Source organism: Uloborus diversus, chromosome 1 (assembly GCF_026930045.1).
Source record: "Uloborus diversus isolate 005 chromosome 1, Udiv.v.3.1, whole genome shotgun sequence".
Classification (NCBI taxonomy): Eukaryota; Metazoa; Arthropoda; class Arachnida; order Araneae; family Uloboridae; genus Uloborus; species Uloborus diversus.
Genome location: NC_072731.1, coordinates 199587367 through 199611585, shown reverse-complemented (window position 1 = coordinate 199611585; position 24219 = coordinate 199587367). Strand labels below are relative to the sequence as shown.

General features: G+C 31.5%; 1 protein-coding gene across 1 annotated transcript in view; it reads right to left on the bottom strand.

The window, feature by feature from the left end:
* LOC129234114 (dystrophin-like) overlaps nt 1-24219 on the bottom strand; it is a gene marked incomplete at its 3' end in the record, with an annotated part of 333560 nt that overhangs the window by 192853 nt on the left and 116488 nt on the right. The window contains 11 exon segments of the mRNA XM_054868004.1: nt 1159-1326; nt 6215-6361; nt 7781-7954; nt 8059-8187; nt 10397-10558; nt 10858-11010; nt 13164-13267; nt 14317-14530; nt 15917-16096; nt 23130-23276; nt 23969-24082. Of these exon segments, the coding sequence (XP_054723979.1) occupies nt 1159-1326; nt 6215-6361; nt 7781-7954; nt 8059-8187; nt 10397-10558; nt 10858-11010; nt 13164-13267; nt 14317-14530; nt 15917-16096; nt 23130-23276; nt 23969-24082 (1692 nt within the window).

Below are 24219 nucleotides of genomic sequence, written 5' to 3'. Positions count from 1 at the left end.
GGGAAAAAATGATACACTACCTCTATTCCTTTTCGTTTTCTGCACTACTTATAATTAAAAAAAAGTTGTTGTAATGAGAAATCTATAGTTTATTTTTTCTTTCAAACTTAAAATGGCTGTTTCTAAAGTTTGAACAATACTGTACAACTGTGTAATCTAGTTATTAATTTGTCTATCCAATTAACCTTTATAAGGCTACAAAATGCAGAATTTTATATCCATTTTACAACATTTCCTCCGAGGGAGAAACCCCGGGCCCCCTAAAATTGCAGATATTCTATTTTCCACTTAAAAGGGAGCCTTGCGTCACTCTCTTAATACCAGCTCCCTCTCTTAAGGTCAATTCAAAAAGGACAGCATGAAAACACACATTAATAAAAACGACACACAAAAAAGTAAAGCATGGACTTATGTATCACAGGAAACTGACAAAGACATGGGAGTGGGGAGTAATAAAAATGTTGCTCAAAAAAAAAACCTGCCCCCCCCCGGAACTCAGTCCTAAATCCGCCTATGGCTGAGACTTCCTTCAAACTGGTAGCTATAATTAACTTAGCACACCAGTGAAAGCCCGCAAGTAATGGTGCAGCTCAACTTGTAAAAGAAAGGGAAAAGTTTAAGGTAATTAACTGTAAGTTACCGACCATAAGACAGGGCTAAGGCAGAACTACAAGCACATGCTGACAGCCCAATTATGTCATTCAAAGACAGCAGTTTTGTCCTTGCTTTGAACTCATCAGTCTGAAATGGGCAATAACAAAGCTGGACTCTGATTTCTTCTCATTGAAGCTGAGACTACCTTCAAACTGGCAGCTATTTATCAAATATTATCAAACTTAGTACACCAGCGGAGCCCGCAAGTAACAGTGCAGCTCAACTTGTAAAATAAAGAGAAAAGTTTAAGGTAATCAACTGTAAGTTACCGACTGTAAGTCAGGGCTTAGGCAGAACAACGAGCGTATATTGACAGCATAGTTATGACATCCAGTGACTGAAGATAAGAGAGCAGTTGCCTCCCACTCCATTATCAACCACTCCAGATTGACGAGTAAAAATATCAAGGATGAAACTGCAATCTTTGGATCTCATTACCGGGTGGTTGATATATGCTTGTAACTTAGCATAAGCTTTTAAACTACAAATCGGTAATACACTTACATTACAGAGCTGTATTGCAGATTCAGAAATGTTCTTTGTTTTTTCTGGTGCAGCCTTATCGGCATCCATTCGAGCAGAATGCAGCCATTCTTGAAAGTGGAAGAGCTGAGCTTCTAAGTTGTTTTCTCTTTTCACTGCCTCTTCTAACATTGACCGACTTTCTGTAACCTGAAAAAAATTAGTTCAAGCCAAGAAAATTACCACTTCAAGCATAAAGAAAAATATACTTCATCCATTCTCAAGATATTACTTCAAATTACGTTACGAAGAAACAAGAAACTAGCAGAAAAGTATTATGAATAAAAGCAATTATTAAATTTGGAATTTATTTATTTTTTTTAAAATTTTTTTCGTGTAATTTTGATGTTTTATCACACTTATGTGGGGGATTCCTCAAAAAAGTCTATATATTTCATAAAAAAAGTAATAATTTTAAAACGTAATGATCAAAACTTTTTGCTCATAAACCTATGCATGATTTCCAAGGTAACAAAATTTTGGTCATTACCCTTTGAAATATTTACTCTTAACGAAATGCATAAGCTGTTACATGTGGGACAAAATGTGGGTTTTCCCATGTAATGGTCCATTTGAGATATTTTTTGTCAATGTGACGGTTCAATATTGATCATTACGAGTTGCATTTCAGTTGAGTACCTTTGGTTACATTTACATTGTCCTTCAAATAGAGATCATTCACTTTTGCTCTGAGTGCAAATGAACAATGGTGCTAGGTTTGTGTATATTTCATTTCAAAGTTGCAATAAGCATTAAGACTTGTTCTTCAGCATAAGTAGGGTAACTTTTCATGCAGAATCAGAACACATTACTAATTACGCTACATAAATATACTTCAGTAAAGGCTCGACTGTTGAAAGTTACAAAAAATGCACAGTAAAAGTAAAGGAGCCTTCATTTAATAAACATAGCTTTCTTTTTTAATAGCACCAATTTAATCAGAGCTTGAAAACAGAACTCTCATTTAAAATGTCGATATGTGCAGTTCCAGATTACCAATAGGCCATCCTTGGCCCTGGCCTAGGGGCGCAAGCCAAAAAGGGCACACATGACAGTGAAAAAATATTTAAAAAATTAATGAACAGCTTATTGAAAAAAAAAAGTGGTGCACTAGTATATATGAAGAATCAAGTTCATCTAGAATAGATTGCAACCAGCAGGTTAGGCAGAAAAAAAAGCTATTGGAGGATAGGGAAGGGCTCTAATGATTGAGTCGAGTTCCTTTTCTGGTCAAAGCAGATAATTTTCAATATCTTTGATTTGAACAATAATTTCTTAAAAATATAGCTTTGCCCAGGGGCGGACTGGGTCCTCCAAGGGGGCATCAACCTTAACTCCCAAAGGGCGTACAGGTTTGAGGGCACAAAAATTTTTTTTAAAAAGTTGTACAATGATGTAAGTTATCGGGGTTTGCTTCCAAACTATTATTTTTATGAATATTTTTATTCAAAATTCACCACAAGGTGGTGACCAACAAAGTGGATAAAAATACATGGGATGCCCCAAAATATGTTTTAAATAGAAGAGAAGAAAAATTAAAGTATACAGAGAAAGAGTGATTCAGAACATTGTAAGGTAGAGACACCAGCAGTTCTAAAAAATTTTAAGGTAAAAAAATGAATGGAAAACAATAGTGCATCAAGAAATTCAAGAGCCTGGATATTTAAATTTAAAAAAAAAGGAAACAATTATATAAGATATCATTGCTAAATATCACACCTCAAGCCAAAGGGTCAAAAGTTTTTTTTTTTTTTCGTGGGTTAAAAGCGTTTGTTTTTCAAACAGACAAAATTTTGAAAATTCCGTCATGGAAAAACTAAAAAAGTTAAATGTTTTTGAAAAAGAAAAAGTGGGTCAGGATGTTTTACAACATATTTCCAAAAAAAAAAAAAAAAGATTAAGTACAAAGCGAAATAGGAAGAGGGAGGAGTTTTGTAAGTTTGTCCCCATCTCTTTACGTCACCAAAGGTAGCCTAAAATTGAATTTTTATAACTTTAATAGAAAAATTTCAGAGGAAATTCCATTAACTCGCTTCCACTACCATCTTCAAAGATTATCTAAACTTGTTTTTTATGAAACATCAATTTCAAAAAGTTTCCGAGCGAGACTCAATAAACCACATCCCTTCCCACAACTTCATCAAAGACATAGGACTTAAATATCTTAGGACTTACATTCTAAACATTTGTGCAAGGAATAAACAAACTCAAAAATATTTACCAAATATACAATACGTTTTCAGATTCAAACTATACACATTACATAAATATTAATTCCCTGAGTAAAATTTGAGTGGGGAAAGCATTTGAAAGAATTGTAAATACAACAATTCAATGCGACATTTTAATAAACAGTTTTCTTGGTTTTCTTTTCGAACTTTATTTTACCACGCATACATATTTGTAGACAAAAAATAAAATGTTTGGTGCACAACAAATCAACATAATTTTCTGAATCAATTTTTAATGCATATTAATCAGAATATATTATAAAGTAATAAATAAAATTAAAAGCAAGTTAAACATTTTGCATGGTTCATGTCAGATTAAGTTAATAAGAACAATAAATATTATGTAATAAAGACAACACATATTGAAAATCACAAAACGTAATTAAGCAAACTCCCAATCATCCAATAGGTTAGTTGATAATGAAGCAAATCAGCATATCACATTACTAGCTTGATTAAATTTAAAGTACGTAAAACACTAATCAATTGTTTGTTGTAAATATGTTAGTTTATAATACCAATTTAAGTACACCATTATCTCCAGCAAATTATAATGAAAAATGCCATGCAGAACTCTTACCTTGTTAGTGATTCATTATATAAATTATAATGCCAGTTATCTATCATGCATATATAAAATACTTTTTTGTTTTTCCAAAAACAATAAACCAAAAAACAAAACAAAGCAATTTTAAAGTAGCAGTTTTCTTGAACAAGTTTTAAAATGATCCAGTATTTCTGATTTTGCATAAGAGCCTTGATAAGAACCAACAAAAAATATTAGGACAACAAAAATCAAATTCATAAATGCATCTATTGTTTTCAAAATCACTGTATTTATTGCATTTAGTGAAAAACAAGCATGTATAAAAAAGATTCTTAAAACAGCAAGATGCTGAAATTCAACTTATGATAAAGTACGTATGATATCCAAGTTCCTTATGATAGTTCCTACAGATAAAAAAAATTTATGTGTTGATAAAATAAGACATAAAATTCAGTATCTGATAAGACCATGAAGCAGAAATTTTTAATAAATATTTTTCTAACATTACAATTTGATATTAGATTTCTATTCAGAAAACGACAAACTGTGAATTTATACTAAAAGTACAGTACAACCTCGATCATTCAAAACTATTTTAACCAAAACATAGTTTAACTGAATTTTTTTTTTTTTTTTTGGTAATTAAATGATATCACTTTTAGGTCGCCAGAACCTAACATGTCGCTAAGTTATTCATGCATTTCTAACTTTTTTTTTGAACTGCATCCGCAATTTTTTGGAACAGTAAATAAAACTAATTTTAAGTATACCATTCAAAATATGAAAGCGATTCAAAGTGAAAGTAAATTATTATTGTTTTTTAACTACATACTTATGCTTAAAGTTAGTAAAGAACAAAAAATCAGAATGACTGGGTTATTGATGCATAACATTAAAGATTAAAATTTATTATATTATGTTATATTAAATTTACATTGCATTTTCTGGCTTGCGTCACATTTATAAAACAAAGCAAGTTTGTTAAAAATTACAGCAATCTAGTTTAAAACATCATATGTACTGTCTGACCATGTTTTCCATTGAATTGGCAAGGGGCCAATTAAGGTGCTTTTATTTGAATAATATTGAAAATTCTGATGTTTGTGTTTCGCCTACTTCAAATGTGACTCTGCCTAATTTAGAGGATTGACGCATATATGTAGCAACAAACTGGCATCAGTACAAACTAGTAGATGCCTCAGCTTCCACCTGTAAATTGCATGTTTGCCTTACCATCTCATTGGTGGTCAAACTGCAAGAATCATTTTGTAAAAGTGATCATAATTAAAGTTAACGCTCAAATTTGTTATATCTCCTGATAGCCATTTTTCAGTACAGTATGGACCCTAAATCTGGATTGGTCGAGACCACTACCTTTCCAGATTTCAAGATTTTCCGGATTTTGTATTCCAACTCAAAAAATAGTGAAAACTCTCCTGGTGTGCAGTATTTATCGCGTTTTCCTGGTTTTGCTAATGCTCGGGCTACTTTTTTTCTATTTCTTGATTAATCTGAATGAAAGTATAATTCATTATGCTGAACAAAAGTTGGAGGCAATTGGCAACAGCATATAATTCCTGGATGTTGCATTTTATTACTATGCAATGTGCCGATCGTTACAATAAACAAATCATTTTTTACTAAAAATAATTTTGTAGTTTTGTTCAACAGGCTTTGTATTGCAACATAGGCGAAAATAAAAATAAGTATGTTGAACCTAAAGTAGATGTTAAAAGATTGCTGCACAATTTTAGCAAAATCACTTATTTACGCATAACACATGACAGTGAAAAAACGGTAAATAAAAAGGCGGAACTGAAAGTACTGTATTTTCAACAAGTAATTGCTGAACGTTAAAAATTTTGGAACTTTTAAAATTGAAAAAATAACAAATGGCAAAAATAACTAAATATTTAAGAAAAAAGTTTTGGTTTTCAGGTCTTTAGGTTCTGGATTTGGGCTCTCATACTGTACCTCCTATATGGAATTTTTGATTTACTGGAGGAGTCTTACTGAGGAGGTCTTCTTCCCTTTGGTAAATTGAGGTTCTACTGTGTTACTTAATATTCAAATAAAACTATGAAGAAAAAATTCTGATTGTATTAATATGGAAAACTGCTGTTCTTAAAATTGCTTTGTTCAATAATACAGCTGTCACCATCCTTCAACTTTTACTTCCGCCCCCAAACAAATTTAGCCATTCAGATGCAAACACCAATAACTGGAAATTCCATGCAAGAGGATGCAACTCTTATCTAACCTTAGAACCTAGGAGATTGTATTGTTTCTTGTAGGAGTCTAAACGTTCTTTTAACTGAGCAGAGTGCTTTGAATCATTTATCTGTCTCCCACTGCGAATACACTGCTCCACTTCAGGCTTCATATCACTCAGAACTTTGTAAAAATGCTACAAAAGAATGCACTTTAAACTCCTGTGCAAATGAATGGGTATTGAGATTTAGGAAAACTGATCTGGATGTCCAAATTCAGAAAGTATGGCATTTATAAACTTTCTTCAAAAAAAAAAAAGCAAATATATATGTGAAATTTGAAATCTCAATGAAGTTTATAAATTAAAACATTTGATCAATAAATGATTTACTTCATTATTTGCATGTCACACACACAATATGTACTAACAATTATCGATGTACCTCCATGACGAAATTTTTAAACTACAGCACTTGAAAATTAATTGACAAAAAATTTAAAATTTAAAAGAGATTAGATAATAAATCATATACACACACACATTTTTTGTATCTCATAGATATTTTTAAAAAACCTGAAACCTACTTTGCATTAATTTACAATGCATAATATCTGATACATTTTTGGTACTCTTAACCTTTGTTATTTAAATGTCAACTTATTCAGTCAATTCCAAAGCTATTGAAAAACAAATTCTAAAATAGTTTAATTACTTCTGTTGGATTACAAATGGAAAAACTTTCCTTTATCCCACAAGCATATATTTTACATCCCAACAAAAAAAAAGAGAAAAACCTACTATGCTTGTTACTGAATTAAAAACCATTTTCAGAATAAAAAAAAATAATTAAAAAAATTTGCAATCATACTTTTAAAGTTGTATAAAGTTTAGAATAATTTAATACTATGTTGGAGCAAATAATAAGAAAAGGCTTCTGAGATTTCCTTTTTGTGATAAACGTACAAAAGAGTTCACTTTTAGTTTCCTTATTTTAAGATAGCCATATACATGACAAAAGCAGACATGATACAGCTCATATGCAGAAAAAAGCTATAATTGACTGTAAAAATAAAAAAGGACAAAATTCAAAATGAGAACTTGACCAATATGGTATCAAACAATACCTTTACTTTCAGAAATAAAGAAATTTCAACAAAAAGGCGGGGAGGGGGGGGGGCACATCTCCGTATGTAGAATGGTCAAAGGGAGTACAACTAATCATGAATTTAAATATTTTCTTCTGCTCTTAAAAGTCTTGTTTTAGGATTTAACCAAGGGATTTCGAAAATTAACTACAGTCAAATACTGTAACTAAGAAATAACAATTTCACAGAAGAACATTAGCTTAATTACAGCAGAAAAATGCTAAGAGTTGCTAGAAAATCAAAATTTTCCAGAAGCATAGAGCAATTTGACACAAAAAATGCAATTGTATTCCTATACTTTGATTTAGAAAAAATAAAATAAAATGCCTTTTTTTCTACATAAACTAAAACATTAATAAATAATCAATCATTTTGAGCACAATAAAATTTTATTTCACCACAAAAGGCAAAAGTTGCAATTAAAATTTCTTTTGACAAAAACTAATAAAAAATTATCTTTAAAATATACCATGCATTTTTCAAGTTGTGTTTCGGCAGAATCTGAATCATCACTTGACAGCTGAATAGAACTCAACCCATCTTCAACTTCATTCAACATACTTCCTATTCGGTTAACTTTGGATTCAAAGTCACTAGGTTTCTGAAACCTTACAAACTTTTCTTGCAGTTCAGAAAACTTTTCCTGAAAAAATTTAAAAATATATATGAATATAATAATACAGATTAAAAGACTATTTGAAACTATAACTAATAAAGTTATAGTTTATAAAATAAAATAATCATTACCTCAACTAGATGCAGCTGTTCTTCAAGCCGGCAAGCAGCTTCAAGCCGGCCGCATGACCTGTAACGTTCAACATCTTCTTCGAGTTCTCTGATGTTAGATTCCTTTTCAGCAAATTCTGCTTCTAATTGCTAAGTTTGGAAAAGAAAAAATGAAGTCCCAAAAAAAATTATAAAACCTTTTTCATGAACTAATCATTCTATCTACAGAATATTTTTTATTTATTCATTTCTTTATTTTTGAAAGTCAAAACATTTGTTATATAGCATTTATATTATCATTCAGAAAAGGAAACCACCGTATTATAATAGACTAGTGTTCGCCCAGTGGTCGAAATTCGACCATATTCATAAATGAATATTTGAGAAAATTTGTATGAATTTAACTATTTCCAACATTTGTATTTCTACTCTTACTCATGTTTATTGCATATCTGGAAACATACAATTTTTACATGTACACACAATACAGTAATAATTTATTCAAACTTTGCTTTTTGTCTGTTAATCTTAAAATAAATGGATCAAAAGGGATATTTCAGTAATGGAGTCGTTTTCAAATTTTAAAAGTTTTTTTTTTTTTGTTCTGAAAGAGCATGTTTAAAAACATAGGTTTTACCCTTCTTTTAAATAATTTGAAAAAAATTTATATTTTTTAACAATTATTTTAATCACTTGTGACATCATAAAGACCATGCCTTATTTCCAAAATCAGACATTTAAAAAATTAATAAAAAATAACTGTTGGGAAAGTAAAAGTTTTTTCTGTCTCCACGTTATTTTTATTTTGCTTATTCTATCAATTTCAGTGACTAAAAGTAGTACTTTATACAGAAGGAAACGACTTCATTGAGAAATAGGTGTGGTCGTCAAATTCTTGGCTTGAGTAATGTTATTTTGGATACCATGTTGCTTTGTGCTAACCCTATTCAAATACATGCTTCCCTACTCTTTGTTTACGTATGCAAAGGAAAAATATTTTTCGCGCTGGCATTGTTAAAAAAAAATTTGACGCCCATGAATAAAAATCGCAAATTACCCAGTTTTCAAAATCTTCCTGTATGAAATGAAGCATCAAAACTCTGTTTATACATAAAGCTTCTATGTGCACAATATTACTTATAAGATGTCTACTATAATTGAGTAAGTTGCTTCTTCTTTATTAGAAATATAAAGTTCTAAGTATCAAATGAACAAGCAAATGGCCTGGCATTGGTGCCCAAAATTTGACATTAATGGATAAAGTTCGCCAATTTTGCAATTATGAAAGTCTCCCTGAATGAAATGATACCGCAAAACTCCTTTAATACGTAAAACTTCTGTACAAACAATATTCTTCTTGAAAGTAGGCATGACCTTTGCTGTTAGAAATACAAAATTTCCAACAGTCAAGTGAACGAACTCTACTGGCGGCAACATATAATTGTCCATGCGAAAGCACTGGCGCTGTAATAATAGCCAGTACCACTGCATTCATTGCGTGTAAGGTTAGTAACTTATTTACATAAAAGCATAATTAATATTTTCTACCACATGATTGCTAAGCTTTTAATTATCTCTCTCCCTCATTGTAGAAATATGTGCTTAATCCAGAGCAGAAAGGCCTGATTGCCACCTAAAGAGCCCCTCCTTGAAAATAGTGTGGGAGATTGAGAGTCCTTTCCTCATAAAAGATGAAAAAAGAAGTTTTTTTTCTGGTGTATGTGTTAGTTTACTTTTTTTTTTAAATCGGATCAGAGGTGCAAGAAGAAATTACCATCGATGATTGACAATAGGTTTTGCTAAAATGAAATTTTGTTTTCCCTACACCGAATTTTTCTCCTTCAAATCATTTCTAACTTTGTTTACAGCATCTACAAAGTCAAATATGCATTATTTGCATTGAGAACAGGAACTAGAATTTTCTCTTTCAAATTAATTAATCTCTAATAAATAGTGTGGATGAGTATTTTGTGATATTATCTCAGTTTTTTGAGTATTTAAAACAAATTGTCAAAACCTTAAATATATAACCTCCTTTTATACTACCATACTAAAAATAGAACTTATGTGTTATTATGATTGAAATTTAGAAATATTAACAAAATAAAAGCATAAGGCTTTTACTAAACTGAAAAAAAAAAAAAACACTAGACAACAAATGCGAATTCTTATATTGAGAGGACACATAAAAAGAGGAAATACTCTTTCCTACTTCCCTAAAATTATAACCCCATTCACACATTATTTTTAGACAGCAGTCTCCATTATTTTCATAAATTCAATGAAAACAATTGATAAGGCATTGAATTTTTCAACACTAAACAGAAATGAAAGCACCGGAATAAAAAAACCAACTTACCACAAGTTCTTCAGGTACATCTTGAGAAGATATATCATTGTCCAACCTATTTTGCAAAACTGTGTCAATGTGAGATATCCATGCCTGAACAGTTAAAATGTTCCTCTCACACTGTTGTGCTTCTGCTATGCTGTTTTCCAAAATCTGCTGCCTCTCTCGGCCCTACGAAGAATTCTCAAGAACTTCAATAAACATCCAAAAAATATGTTCATATAACTCAATTAAATTTTTTTCTGAATTTTCTGTTACCGTACAGAAGTCAACTTATAAAACAGATATTTTATTTTTATCTTATTTATTTTTATTCAATGCATAGTATAAGCTTCATAAGCTTTGTATAGTACTAAATACTTTGTACAAAATATTATTTAAACAAGAAAAGTAAAGAGGAATAAAAAAAAATTAAGAAAAGTATGTTATTCACAAGAGAAAAGTTTGAATTCAGCACAATACTTGCATACCTTTATACTAAGATCTTCCCACCGCTTTGTAACCAACTCTACATCTCTTTGCACAGGAGTCACCAACACATCTTTTTCGATTAAAAATTGACCAATATTTTGAATCTTGGGGACACGGTCAGTAGGGTGATTTCTTAAATAATTTTCAAGATCCTAGAAGAACATAGCATAAATAAATCGAAAAGAATCGAATACTTTTCAAAGATTTTTGTTATCTGATAAATTTTTATGGGAAAAAAAGGCAAGACAATGGTGTCGTGTCACAAAAATAATCCAAAGCACTGGTGGTTTTTTTAGAAGCAATATCATTTTTTTAATTCCTTGCAGATGGTACTATTTACATAAATAGAAAAAAATCCCCTTTCCATTACTACAGAGTTATAAACTTTCAAAGAACGTATGAAAGAACAAATGATTGAAGTACAGAAAGTAAAGATTCTAAAAGCTGCTAATATATGCTGCTAGGGAACTACTAATTTTTGTGAGGGGGAAAAGTGATACCAAAAGGTTTGTGAAACAGTTGTAACAATGTATTATTTACTCCATTTACAGAAACATTCAAAAAAGAAAGATTACTAGAGTGCATTTCAAAAGTAAACTGAATATGAAATATAAATTTTAAAAAATCATTAAGGCTCATTATGGAATTTACTTACAGAAGTACTAATAAACAAAAAATAAACTCAAATTAAAAGGAAACGTATGAAAAATGACACGTTTAAACTTAGGGACATTTTAGTTTGCTCATATAATCTATTGACTAGTTTTCAGTACGGTTTTAGGAAAGGTAAATCTTGTGCAACTAATTTATTACATTTCTATGACAAAGTTACCATGGCTTTGGACAATAAGAAGCCTGTAGATGTTGTTTACATTGATTTTCAAAAAGCTTTCGATAAGGTACCGCATGTTGCTCTACTTAGCAAATTAGCTGATATAGGAATAGGAGGGAAAACTTTCATTTGGGTAAAAAATTGGCTGACCGGAAGGAAACAAAGAGTAGTTGTAAGGGGAAATTATTCTAATTGGAGTGAGGTCTTAAGCGGGGTTCCTCAAGGATCAGTGTTAGGGCCTGTTTTGTTCATTGTCTTTATGAACGATATTCACAAAAATATTTCTGGGAACATGAATTGTTTTGCTGATGATGTCAAAGTTATGGGAACTGTAGAAAATGAAGAACAAGCAAATCAGCTGCAAGAGGATCTAGATCATATTACGGAGTGGGCTGATAAATGGGGTATGGCTGTTAATGTTGGGGAAATGTCAAGTGCTACATTTAGGGCATGGAAATAAGTGTACAAGTTATTATTTGCAAGGTTCAGTCATTAGTCAGGCAGACAAAGTTACTGATCTGGGGGTCCTAATAAGTCAGGATTTAAAGTTTAGCCAACAGTGCAGCATTGCTAGCAACAAAGCCAATAAGATGCTTGGGTTTATCAATAGATCTATTTCAAATAAATCTAAAGAAGTTCTTCTGCCCTTATATAGAAGTTTGGTAAGACCCCATTTGGAGTATGCTGTTCAGTTTTGGTCTCCTTATCTTAAGAAAGACATTAATGTATTGGAAAGGGTTCAAAGGCGGGCTACAAGGCTAATAAGTGGACTTTCCCACTTAGATTATGATTCCAGGCTTAGAAGGCTAAAAATGTACAGTCTTGAGCAAAGAAGAGACCGAGGGGACATGATTCAGCTGTTTAAATTTATTAAAATGAAAGATGTTACGGGGCTAAAGTTTAGCACTGAAAACAGGACAAGAGGTCATTGTTTTAAGCTATTTAAATCTCAGGCTCACATGGATATTAGGAAAAATTATTATTTTAGCAGGGTAGTGGAACCTTGGAACAGCTTACCGGAAGAAGTGGTAATGAGCAAAGGAGTAGACAGTTTTAAGAGGGCCATTGATCTTCACTGGGGATTGTAAATTGACTAGGACCAGTCTAGCTGGGCCCAGAGCCTGTTGCTGGTCGTCACTTTTGTATTTGTATTTGTATATTTTTCATTTAAAAGTTTTTAATAACCTTCCAAAATTTAATAAAGCAGGTTATTTCATGAATTTGGATTTACAATTTATAACTATAATACTTTTTATTTCCATGGATTAAAAAAAGGAGGTTCTTGAACTTTTAAAATATGAGTGAATTTTACTTTCCAAGTTGGGCTCTCTGTTATCCAATTAATACAATTAGTTTTGAAAGTACAATAAATTATCTCTCAATGCTAACCAATAACAAAAGAAGGAGTTCAATCAAACCAAGCAGTGTGACCAATGGTGTATTTTACTAAGATTAATAACAAACATGACTCACATCTAAATTTTCAGATATTTCCTCTGCATCTGCAGCAGATTCAGGAGAACGCTTCAACTTTTTCTCCAATCTATCCATCCAATCATTTTCCATCATGACCAAACCTTTAGGAGGAAAATTGATATAAACAAGATATGACAGCAGATAAACATGATGTAAATTACGGACACTAATTGACAACTTTCTTTTGAGGTACTAAAAACAAAGAATGCTAGTAACATTTAAAAATCAGAATTTGAAATTGATTTTTGTAATTAAGTAATTACTAATTTACATTTGAAATTTATAGATATCAATCTTAACAAAATTTCTATGTGAAAAAGTATGCTGCGTTCAAATGTTTGAAACAGAGTTTCTGCCACAATAGCATTTTTTGCAAAATGGGAAAATACTATCTTGATTACAAAATGAAGCAAGGTAGTTTTGCTTTTTGTTCAACTAATAAAAACGGGAAAAAAAAACTAGTCTAAGAGAGGAAGCAAGCATGGCGTTTTCAATTTAGCCTTATTAAAAATCTTACTTAAGATGTTTCAATTACTATTGAGTTGAACATTACTTAGTTTTAATGGGCACTATGTTCCTCCACTAAAAGTATCATTAGGAGGAAGGGACTTGCACTGTGTGAAAAATCAAACTTGTGTTCTCCCAATGATACGGACAATTTTCAAATTTTCATATCAAATTGAAAAAAAAAATCTACTGTGTATTTACTTCTTTGAAGATGTCATGACAGCTGAATTTTGAATTTAGTTTTCCACTGGAGATGAAATACATGAAGGTATTTAGAAAAACATGTGATCATTTTCACTAACTATCATCAATATTTTAGCACTTGGTAAGCCTTTTTTGTTCAAATTTTAGCTTTTTTGCTAAAGAACTTTTGAGCTCAGCCTAAATCCTGGTTTGAAATACTGTGTATTCTTTCACATTTTAAAATAAGTTTTCAAATGAATATAAAGACATGCATATACATTTATTTCAGTTTGGATCTTCAAGAGTTCTAACTTGATCTCTTTTCTTTTGTTGAATAATAAACTAGGTTAGCACAATGAGTTTAAAGAAGTTATTAGGTGAAAGATCACACTGCAATTCTTTCTTTCTCTTTTTTATAAGGTATTTTAAACATTAGCAAGAAAAAATTATAAAAACTTACTACAAAATTCATTGTACTTGGCAACAATTTGCTTGTACTTTTGAGCAGAGTCCTTAACATGTACTTCCATTTCATCCCACTTTGTCTTGAGTCGATTAAACTCTTCTGATAATTCAACGAAAGAAGGATCTTTTACGGAAGGTGATATATTTTCCATGGTTCTGGAAAGTTTGTCAAATGCTTGTTGCTTGCTTTCTAGTTTATTTAGCAGGAACTGAAAATTGAAAATTTTGTTTTAGAGCAAAAACTCATTTTATGACAAACTAGTGGCACCCACACGGCTTCGCCCGTAATAGAAAAATTAAAGGTCTTTTGGTTCGCTTGTATATATTTACAAATAATGTATGGTGAATTTTCTCGACAATGGGCTTGTACCGACGTTACAGTTCCACGTTATGATAATTTCGTATCTCACCCATTGGCTTGCGCCCATGGTACGATTCCACGTTATGATAATTTCGTAATTTATGATAGTTTTTTTTTTCTTAAAATTTGAATAAAAAAAAACCACATCGAATTTTCAAAAAATCGTTTCGAGGTGCACATCCCCATGCTACATACTAACTTTGTGCCAAATTTCATGAAAATCGGCCGAACGGTTTAGGCGCTATGCGCGTCACAGACATCCTACAGATATCCTACAGACATCCTACAGACATCCTCCGGACAGAGAGACTTTCTGCTTTATTATTAGTAAAGATAAAGTTTAAGAGATTACACACCACATATTTGGCCTATTTTTTCAACCAACTCTCCATTTTTAACACGACAGGAGAACGACAAAAGAACAATCATTCAGAAATATGAAATTTTGAATTTGTTTATAGTTTTAGAAGAATTGTTCAGGATTATTGTGTGTATAGTAAAACTTGAGCTCTGTAACAGTTAAATCGTCTAAAAAAGATATTTTCACCAAGTAGTTAGAAGCAAATTTGAAAAAGCTGGAAAATAAACAATGGCAGGGATTATTTAGTTAAGCAGTCTCCAGCTTAAAGTTTCTAACTTAAGTAAATCACTGTTAAATTAGCAAGCAATGTTGACACAATTGTATCGTGAAAAAATAATCCACAAAAATCAATGTTACAATAATTTGGATAAATGGCTCCAAAATCAATTCTTCAAATGAAGAAAACTATAAAACAATTTTAAACATAAATAACTTTAAAAGCTAAACTGTCACATCATGAATAAAAGACAAAGAGGACAATGTTCATACACTCTTTATAATTCTCCTCCAAAGAGTGAGATGATAAATTTATTACTGCAGATGAAGTTTGAATTTATCCTTTCAGGTACAACTATTCAAAGTTCAATATATCAGAGGTGATTCAACAAGTAAAATTTATAAGCATCAAATTCAGTTTCTCATCATAAATGTACAATTATTTGGACGGATTTTTTTTTTTTTTTTTTTTTTTTTTTTTCTAAATGGTGAATTAATTTTAACACAGTCCAGTGCTAAAACTCATAAAGTTTAATACTCATTTCATTTAACTTTATTTATTTATTTTTTTTAGTAGTCCAGTACCCCCATTGGATAAAACAATAAATGTTCACAACACCATGCATAAGCAAAAGCACACAAATATGTTTTAAATACCTGAAACTTTTTATTCTTGGAATGTAAATCAGAAGAATTTGTGATAGAGCCGTCTTCGGGAACTTCAGACTCCATTTTATGCAAAAATGCACTTAGTTCTGCAACATTTTCACTAATTTCTTGACTTCCATGAAAGGCATCTTTCAGTCTAAAATTTTTGATATTTGCTTGGTTTACAACCTAAAATTTATTCATGAAATCATTGACTTAGTTACTTAATAATACTTACAAAAATAAAATTGTTAGATAGTATTATAAACAATAAATAACTAATTTTTCAACAGTTAGTATAATACAGATATTGTGTCAAATAAAAATGCTATGATACTATGATCATGAAAAACAAAATTGTTTAAAAAGGTAGTAACAACAATGTGGAAATCGGTGTTTTTATAATCAAAAATTATTTTTCCATTGAAACTGATGCCACTGCCATATTTTCTCATGACACACAATCATGACCATTCTATTCAAAAATAGGGTTCAAAAAAAAAAATCATGAGTTTCCCAAAAAACTTTTTGATTTATGGCTTAGTGACCTGAAAAGTAATTTAACACTATATGTTTATTTTTAAAAATTAAATTCTTAAAATGCGGTTTTCTTTGATTTCATTAATTAAATAAAATGTAGAGACGTACCGAGTACTCGGTAACTACTCGGTACTCGGCCTACTCGGCCAATTTGCCGAGTACTCGGTACTCGACCAAATTTTGATCAGATACTCGGCCAATACCGAGTAGTTGCAAAAAATTTCATATTGTCTAAGACAGATATTAAAATTTATAAAAAAAAACGCAATCACATATAATATTCTGCAATCATTTACAATTTAAATTTAAATTTTGAGAGTAATGAAGTTTGTAATGCTTCAAGGGAATAAATCTTTATTTTAATGTCCCCAAAGTTAATAAAACTTATTTATTAAAAATTGTGCAAAAAAGTAAGTATAGAAAATATGGAATTTTTATATTAAAAATGTATTTTTGCTACAAACAAAAATTAGTTATAAGAAATATAAAAATACCTTTGCTTAAAAAATTAAAGGAAATAAAACAACGTTAAAAGTACAGTGCAGACACGTGTTTTGGCATTACAAGTAATTCCTTTTTCAATGCACAAAATGTGAGCTCGTTTAAAGGCATCCGACAAAAATCGGATTCTTTTGTCGAATGTCTTTAGTCTTTAGCTAACATTTTATGCACTGAAAAAGACGTTCCTTGTAACACAGAAACACGTGTCTGCAGCGTTCCTGCACATTTGTTTTATTTGCTTTTAAAAATTATTTATTTTTGGCGGACAAGAACTATAATAGATTGGTACAATTTGTTTTAATTCCAACTTGATTAATCATACCTTTTATATTTATTTTTAATTTTTAATTTAAAAAATAATTTTTTTGTAAAATTTTTGTCAAATATATATAGATATATATATATATATAAACAATTCTTTTTAAATAATGCATAATTAAATTTCAGCAGGAATTTAGTTTTAAAAACTATTATATGGACATGGAGGTCTATACAACTATTCCAATAAGTTCAAAATTCATCACATGTGTATCGGTGGTTCTTCTTAAAACATAATTGGTACTTGGTAACTCGGCCGAGTAGTGAAAGGCCGAGTACTCGGTAACTCGGTACTCGGCTACTCGGCCAAAGTGCTACTCGGTACGTCTCTAATAAAATGTTGACCTGAATGAGTTATTTTGCATGACAAACAAAAAAAGCATGAATGCTTGAGTTATTCCAATGTAAATAAGGCATAAATTCTCAAAAATTATCTACCTTACTTACATTGGGATTAAACATTTGAGTTGGCTTTTCCTGCAGAATTTTTCCTTTGAACCTGGGTGGTACAACAGATGAACTGCAGATTTCTTTTCCTCTGGAGACGGGAAGGTACAACTCCTGTACTGTATGTTTTTCTTCCCCACAAAGGAAGGATTAGAACAAGTTTGGGTAGGGGATAAAAGCATCTCCATTGTTAGGGGATTAGTGGCGACTCCTTTGATGAGAACAAATTGCCAAGTGACAGTTTGGCAGGCATTTTAGTAATCGTTTTCACAATGTTTGAGTTGAGTTCCCTTCGTTTGAACAACTTCCCTAATTTGTAGTGCTTTACGGGAGAAAAATGTTTTGTTTAGAAAATATTTTTTTTCTTTCCTACTAATATTTTCCTTGCTAATTAATACTTCTTATCCCTACTTTATAACATTTTAAAATGCTTCATAAGAACAAATACTTATTAGAAGAAGAAATAATTTAAAAAAATGTTTGGAAGTGTATCATACGAAAAAAGACTTTTTGATGAAATGACAGGTTATGTATGAGAATATTTTTCTTTACAATTCTAATTTCAAAATTAAGTTCATATAAATTTCAATTTATTTTATTTTGAAACTAAAAATAAAAATGAGTAAATAATATCTATATTTTATTATTATTCTTAAAACAGCTTGATGAAAAAAAAAAGAAACAAAGAAAAGGAAGAGAAATGCCATTTTTTCAATTCTGTTAGCTGTTACTTTCTGAGTACCGTAATAATAATTTACCAATTTACCATTTTTGTGACTTTTTCTGCAAAATAGGAACTAACATCTGCGTTTGAGAGCAGGGGGGGAGAGGGCTGCTGAACACTTAAAGTACTAGGGAGCAGACCAATACTGTAATTACCATCGATGTTTTAGGGCAGAGGTTCTCAACCTGGTGGGGGGGGGGGGGGTTCAAGGGAGGCATGAAGGATTTTTAAAAAATGCAATGAAAACGTAACAGTTTAATCTGTTCAATTTTTTGGTGACATGTAAAAAATTTCGACATTATTGGTCTTTTTTTTTTGGAGTTCTTAAATAGTTTTTATCCAGTATCTCTGGATTTTTTCAGTACTTGCAAGCACATAATCAAAATATCCAACAAGTGTGGACATTGAGATTGATTTGTTGTGTGCTTTGTCACAGTTGCAACCAAATATTCAAAAGTTTATCAAGGACAAAAGTTTAGTTAGCAGTCCTCCCTTTGATCATGTAAAAGTGACTGGTATTACATACTAACCTCACTTAGATTCTAAAAGATCTGTAGTTAGTTTCTTGATTTTTTGATTACATGTGCTCTAATATATTCAAAAGTTTAAAAGTTAATGTGATGAGATATTAAATTTTGTGTTTGAACATATATCTATATTTTCATCTAATAACCAGCTTTAGTTTTGATTTATGGTTTTTAGATTGTACTATTGACCACACATGGTACTGGTGTGTGTGTGGAGAGAGGGGGAATGTGTTCTCACTTCAGTGTTCAAAGGGAGGCGTAGGGCCTAAAAGTTGAAGAACCCCTGTTTTATAGAAATGCGAATATCAAAGCAATAAATACATGAAATAAAATAATGTGCCGGGGATGAAACGAAAGGTAATCAGAAAAGAAGGGATGCAAACTTTTGAAACTTTGAGTGAAAAACTTTGAAACTTTCTTGCTATTGTTCCCCCCCCCCCCTCCCATATTTGTAAATGGATTTTGTAGTGCCAGAGTGGCGTTCTAGTGTGTTGTGGCACAAAATCATCCATGATATATACATATATATATCTTGATTTTATTTTACTTATTTTTCTCCATTTATAATGTTACAGCCCTAGTATTAATAGGTGTTAACACTCTTTAATCTCATAACTGATTTTAAAATTACTGTGAAGTTGAAATACTCTAAATTTTAAATAGTGAAATGCTTTTGCAATATATATTTTACTCATTTTATCAATAAATATTATATTTTTAAAAATAAATTTAAGGGGCATTTTTGTTGAGCAATAGCGAAACGTAACTTCTGTCATAGCTGACCAATATCACAAAAGTTATCTGATAAGCATGCTCTAAGAGCATGATTTTTTGGTTTGCTTTGATTTTTTCTCTTCATGTTTCGAAAAAAAATGGACTTTTTCTTATACTATGTTCCCTCTTCATGGCACAAGAATGTCTTTTAGATCCCTGCTCACAGATATAATACCTCTCACCTGTTTCTTGAATGAATGAACAATAAGACAGTGAGCTACTTGTGTACTTGTGTTTAGATCAGGGGCAAATGCTAGTCTTTGTGGGGCTCTTGTAAAAAGCGCTGCTGACAGTGCTGTTTTTGGAATGTGTTACGGGGTCCCTAGAGAGTGCAGGTTCGCACAACCCTTTTCTGAACACTGGTTTATAAGCCCAACAGGAGTTTTGTAATAAATGAAAGTGGACATTCTTCGCTTTGATAGCTCTAGAGACATTTATTTCCAAACTCAGTAGCATACATTTCGCTCAAACAAGCTACAAAGAACGAAGTCGATGTGGGTTTTTCTTTTTGTGTTTCCACGCCGTCGAAATTCCTTGAATCTCAGAACTGAATATTTGAACAATGAAAATGATTATTCATGAGCTTAGTCACAATTGCCGAAATATTTCAATTTTCTTGGGTTTAGGCTCACTGTTTCGGTTGCAAAGTAGAAGCATATTTAAAATGTTATTGAATATCTAGTTTATGCTTAAAAGGGCCCTCGGAAGAAGGGGTGAGCGGGACTTTTACTTGTCTCGTCTTTAAAACTCATGCACTTTTTCTGTAAAACAAATGAGCTCTAAAATTTTAAATTTCACTGTCACCTTGAATGAAAAAAATTTGTTAAATGTCCAAAATGCTTACTTCTGCGAAAAAAAAAAGAAAAAAAAATGAAAGGATAAAAATCACATACAAGGGTTTTAGAGCTACATTGTTACCTTTACCGATGTATATTTTTACACGCTTCGAGATTTAATCCAGAAATTTTAAAATCTAAACGTATTTAGAAAAATAGTTATAAAATATTAATATGCATGGTTTTCTAAATGAATAATCTATAGTATGGGATGAGCGCTACTTCTTTTTCGAGGGCGACATACAGTTTATTATGGAATCGGAATGGAAGAAACAATGAAAGCTTTTTGATATTGAAACACACCTTTAATATTTTGTCATGCTTATGTTATGATTATTAGAGAACTATTATTGTTTACTTTAAAAAGCTGATAATGTATCTAATTTCACTCAAATAAGTTCTCTCTCTTACCCTTTGTCTCAAGGAGAGCAATTGTGGCCAAAATGTGGTCAACAGACAATAAGTAGCAGCAACCCATAACTACGCACAAGCAAGTCCCTCAGTTGAATGTCATCGCGGTTTGAATACAAAGTTGTAATCCCCCAATGACGGGGTGTGCGAAATCTTGGGAAAATACCCGGTTCCAAAGGGTAGAAGCAAACATTTCAAGCTCGTCCTCAAAGGAAAAAAGGCTCGGCATACGGCATATGTACAGCTTGGTCTCTAAAGGTTAACCAAGTTTACAAATGGTCTGATGAAAAATATTTACCATTTAATTAATAATATCATAATTACATTTAAAAATCTGTAAATCTTACTTCTCTGTTTGGAAAATATCACTAAAACACCATTTGACAGTACGAAAATTATTTTAATTACTCGGGGGCTTGCCAACCCTCGGACTGTTTCTGCAGTTCCTTCGGATTGCCTCCCAATGCGAGAATGCTATGCTTGCTCACCACTCGCTAAAATATTAGTCTAGCTTTATTTTTATTAAAAATTGAGTAGTGTTTTTAAATATGAATCTTATACGAAACACTTATAGTTTTCATACATTACTTTTAAATGCAACTCATGCGTAACAGATTATTATAAAGCATTAGTACAACTCCATCAGTATTTTGTGTATTTATTACTGGAAGTCAACTCTTTTTTCCAATAAAGTGTGAAAATTACAAATTTCAGTTATCACTCCACAATTCTGTTTAAAAACTTGTTTATTTCTGGGATTTCACTCTGTTTGCAACTTGTAGTTCACAGCTTACATTAGTGCGCCTAAACCTATTGGAAGCACTTCTGATCAATCTGCATTCATATCTTTCATCTAAAGACTCTCTAGGTTGCTGCTCTTTTCTTTGTATAACATATTTAAGTGCTCTTTAAACACTCATTCAACAATCAAAATCCTATTAAATATGTGAAAATCAAATGCTTGGACACTTGAAAATAAAAGCTTGGACACTTGCTCGGGATTCATAAATAAGCTGATTGTTGACAAGGGAAAGAAACAAATAAAGGCTTATCGAAATGACAATGGACGCCTAGACGTTTGTTCCAGATTTGGAAGCATATGATGACGGATGCCTAGAGGCTTGATCGAGATTCGTAAATAAGCTGATTGTTGTCAACGGAAAGAAACAAATGAAGCCTCATTTTGTACTACAAATAAGCATTTTATGTATTTTAATTATTCTCATACAAAAAAGTTAGAACCCATTTTCACAAGTAAGAGGTAATAATGAATTCAAAACAGCAATTATGCACAGCCACTCAAATAAATTTATTAATAAACAAGAATTTTACCTAAAGTAAGAAAAACAACGTTAAAAAAAAGCACAAATTTGCCAATTACAGCAGGCGCATGTTTTGGCGTTACAGGGAACACCTTTTTCAATGCAAAAAGTAATGAGCTTATGGATGAAAAGACATCTTGATTTTTGGAAATCTTTTCACATTTTGAGGAACAGTTCTAACTTAGTTAATGATCTTAAAGCAGTTCCATATTTTTCCAACATTTGGCTCCCATATCTGTAATACTGTCCTCCCCCCCCCCTTTTTTTATTGCCCCATTCATTTTTATCTATCTTCCTTTGTTTATTTTTACCTTTTTTGTCTTGATTGACATCCCCCCCCCCCTTTTTCCTCTATTTATCTTTATTTTTCTTTTTTTCGATTATTTTTGTTTCTGTTTATTTTATTTTGTGTTTTTTCTTCCATTCAGCTTTTCCTTTATTGCGGTTCACGGTTACCAAAATTTTCTTTTTGTTTAAGCTTCGGCTTAATCTTTGTCCAATTGAATTCTTTCTTTCTGCGTTTTCCGTACCTAAGAGAAAGCTCTTGGGCTTTGCTTGCATTCCTATTAGTTCCTGATCGGTTTATAATTGGTGTTTGGCTAATCCTCTATTTTTATCTTTTAAGCTGCATGCTTATCTGCTCTTGGCTTTTGTCGGATGTCTTTTCATCCATAAGCTCATAACTTTTTGCATTGAAAAAGGCGTTCCCGGTAACGCCGAAAAACGTGTCTGCTGTAATTGGCAAATTTATGCTTTTTTTAATGTTGTTTTTCTTACTTTACTGTTCAGCACAAAGGAATATATTTATCTTAAGAATTTTACCTTCTCCCAATTAGCCTTCACTTCATCAACTTGCTTCCTCAACTTAGCTGCAAATTGAGAATCTTGTATGACACCAGCCAAATCATGTGCAGTGCTGTCAACTTGTTGCACATTAGGACCAAGAGTCTTAATATCATCTTGAAGAGCCTAATAAAAAATAAATCAATGATTATAAATATAATAACAGGTTGACACTATAAGTCATATTTTTTTTTAAAAAATGCAGTAAAACTAATAAAACCATTAAGAAATCAGCAGGCATTTTTTTAAAACAAAGCAATTATAGATGGAAATGGGGCCTCCGTGGCTCTATGGTAGAAGCTTCCCATCATATGCCAGAGGTTGCAGGTTCGATTCCCGCCGGAGCTCTGGGTGTTATTTCCTCTCTATGTGCTGTAAATCTTCTTGTGTTGTCTTATCTGTTAATAAAGAAGTCTAACCTTTCGAGGCAATGGCATCAATCTTTCCGTAGTAGTTTGTTACAGACACGCCAACAACAACAACATAGATAGAAATGAGGAAATAGCCATTTAAATAAAAAACATAATGCATGATATTCTTCGACATTTCACTTATAGGCATCATATTTAAAAAAAAACACACTTAAATATTTTTACCTATTAGACATACTTGGAATTAACATAATAACATGACAAAAACTGAACCAATACTTAGAGAGACACTGAAGATATGATCAAAGAATGTTCTCACTGTTGTACCTTGTATGTACAGAGGCATGATTCGCTCACATGCAACAAAAATTACAACAGAAAATGAACTATGCTCTGGTTGGAATTTTTTTAACGAGTAACATAAAACTCCAAAAGGGTATTACTTACATTGCTTTGCTCCAGCTGAGCTTCTAAAGAGCCAACATCATTGACAGCAGCCTCTTCAGAAGAAAGAAAAATATTGACATCTTGCATCCAGTTTGTGAGACCAGAGATTTCGTTCTAAAATGAAGCATGCTAACACTATAATCCCACCGGTAAAAATGTGATTACAACTCCCAAACAAAATATCAATGGCCCGCAGTGGTGTTCCCATAGGGTACTCCATATACGCTGTATACTCTCAAAAATTTTTTAGA